This window comes from Nyctereutes procyonoides, unplaced genomic scaffold, assembly GCF_905146905.1.
Source record: "Nyctereutes procyonoides isolate TBG_1078 unplaced genomic scaffold, NYPRO_anot_genome, whole genome shotgun sequence".
Taxonomy (NCBI): Eukaryota; Metazoa; Chordata; class Mammalia; order Carnivora; family Canidae; genus Nyctereutes; species Nyctereutes procyonoides.
In genome coordinates, this window is record NW_026574655.1 from 3,087 (window position 1) to 4,835 (window position 1,749).

The 1,749-nt window shown below is 48.3% G+C and overlaps 1 protein-coding gene across 1 annotated transcript; it reads left to right on the forward strand.

The window, feature by feature from the left end:
• Positions 1-823: 823 nt before the first annotated feature.
• LOC129516185 (UDP-glucuronosyltransferase 1A3-like) lies at positions 824-1,743 on the forward strand (the record flags this gene model as incomplete). Its single annotated transcript, XM_055338893.1, is given in 2 exon segments — positions 824-1,238; positions 1,240-1,743. Coding segments are annotated over 2 exon segments (858 nt in total), but the record flags the coding sequence as incomplete, so codon positions are not given.
• Positions 1,744-1,749: the final 6 nt, after the last annotated feature.

Here is a 1,749-nt window from a genome sequence, read left to right on the forward strand (position 1 = left end):
AGGTAGCAGGAGACAGGAGAAGAGGAGTGGAGTCAGAGCCTGATTGGAGGCTTTGTGACAGCTCCCCTTGTTCCAAGGTGACCAGGCTCTGGGGGAGGGTGCTCTCTGTTCCCTCATGTCATCCATAAGGGTTATCTTGCCCATTTATGCTTTAGATAACAAACGATCTTATTCTGAGAAGTAAGTATGGAATGCTCAACAACACTTGCAGTGTGTTCACATGTGCACTGCAGGATCCTTCAAGGTATTTCCTTATTTGACAGGCGCTTCAAGTAGATTCTTCCCTGATCATTGCAAGAGATGTCCTGGTGTGGAATAGGAGCAAAACCTAAGAGCTAGTGTCTCCCTCCCTGTTTAGAGAAAGCTGCCTTAGCAGTGTTATATATTTTTCTGGGTGTGTTCCATGTTCCCCCACAAATGAGAGGAAAGTGCCTCAACAGTTTGTAGCCAAGTTTCCATCCCACAGAGAGGTTATGCTTGAGACTGGGGCATTGGTGTATCCCCAGAGCTCAGTCACAGCTCTTGGCACAAGATAAACCAGGAACTAGGAGGAGATCCAGTGAACTGGGCATCCACAGCCCTGTTTTGGGAATTGGGTAGAGGGCAACAGAGTCAATTAGAATGTTCCCTGGAGAGAGCACAGAGGCAGGTGAGATGTTTCCTAGATAAGGGGGATTGATTTCTCCTTGCGTGGAAGCAGAAGAGTGGGGCCAGTGGTGGAAGAGTGGGACAGGTCTAGTCTGTAATGATTAACACAAGGAGGGCATGCTGCCTGCCAGTTACCTGCCCTGCGAAGTGGCTCAGTGATAAGATAAAGTCAAAGAAAATAAATGTAGGAGGCATAGCCTGATCTGCAAAGCCGGCTGCTTTGGGCTTCTACAGACATGGCTGCAGGGTTCCTGGCTCCCCTGCCAGTGCTCACGGGGCTGTTGGTCATCCTGTGTGTTGGACGCTGGGTTGAAGGTGGGAAGGTACTGGTGGTGCCTATGGATGGCAGCCACTGGCTTAGCATGAAGAAGGCTGTGCAGAAGCTCCATGCCAGAGGCCACCAGATGGTGGTGGTTTCCCCAGAGTTGAATATGCATATCAAAGAAGAGGATTTTTTCACCCTGACAACCCATGCCATACCTTACACCCAGGAAGAATTTGATCGCCTCCTACTGGGTGAGAGGTACCAGGTTTTTGAAAGAATGCCATTTCTAAAAAGATTGTTGAAAACTATGGAACGCTTTGAAAACTGTTTCTTCATTTTTTCAAAGGTCTTGTGAGGGCCTTTTCCATAACAAGAACCTGATCAGGCACCTGAATGCCAGTTCCTTTGATGTGGTTTTAACTGATCCTGTTCATCCCTGTGGAGCAATACTGGCTAGGTACCTGTCCCTTCCCTCTGTGTTTTTTTTGCGGAACATTCCATGTGATTTAGATTCTGAGGGCACACAGTGCCCAAACCCTTCCTCATATATTCCCAGATTATTAACAAGGAATTCAGACCACATGACGTTCCTGCAAAGGGTCAAGAACATGCTCTACCCCCTGGCCCTGAAGTACATTTGCCACTTTTCTTTCACTCCTTATGCAAGCCTTGCCTCTGAGCTTCTTCAGCGAGAGGTATCCCTGGAGGACATCCTCAGCTCTGGATCTGTGTGGCTGTTCAGAGGGGACTTTGTTCTAGAGTATCCCAGGCCAATCATGCCCAACATGTTCTTCATTGGAGGCATAAACTGTGCCAACAGGAAGCCATTGTCTCAG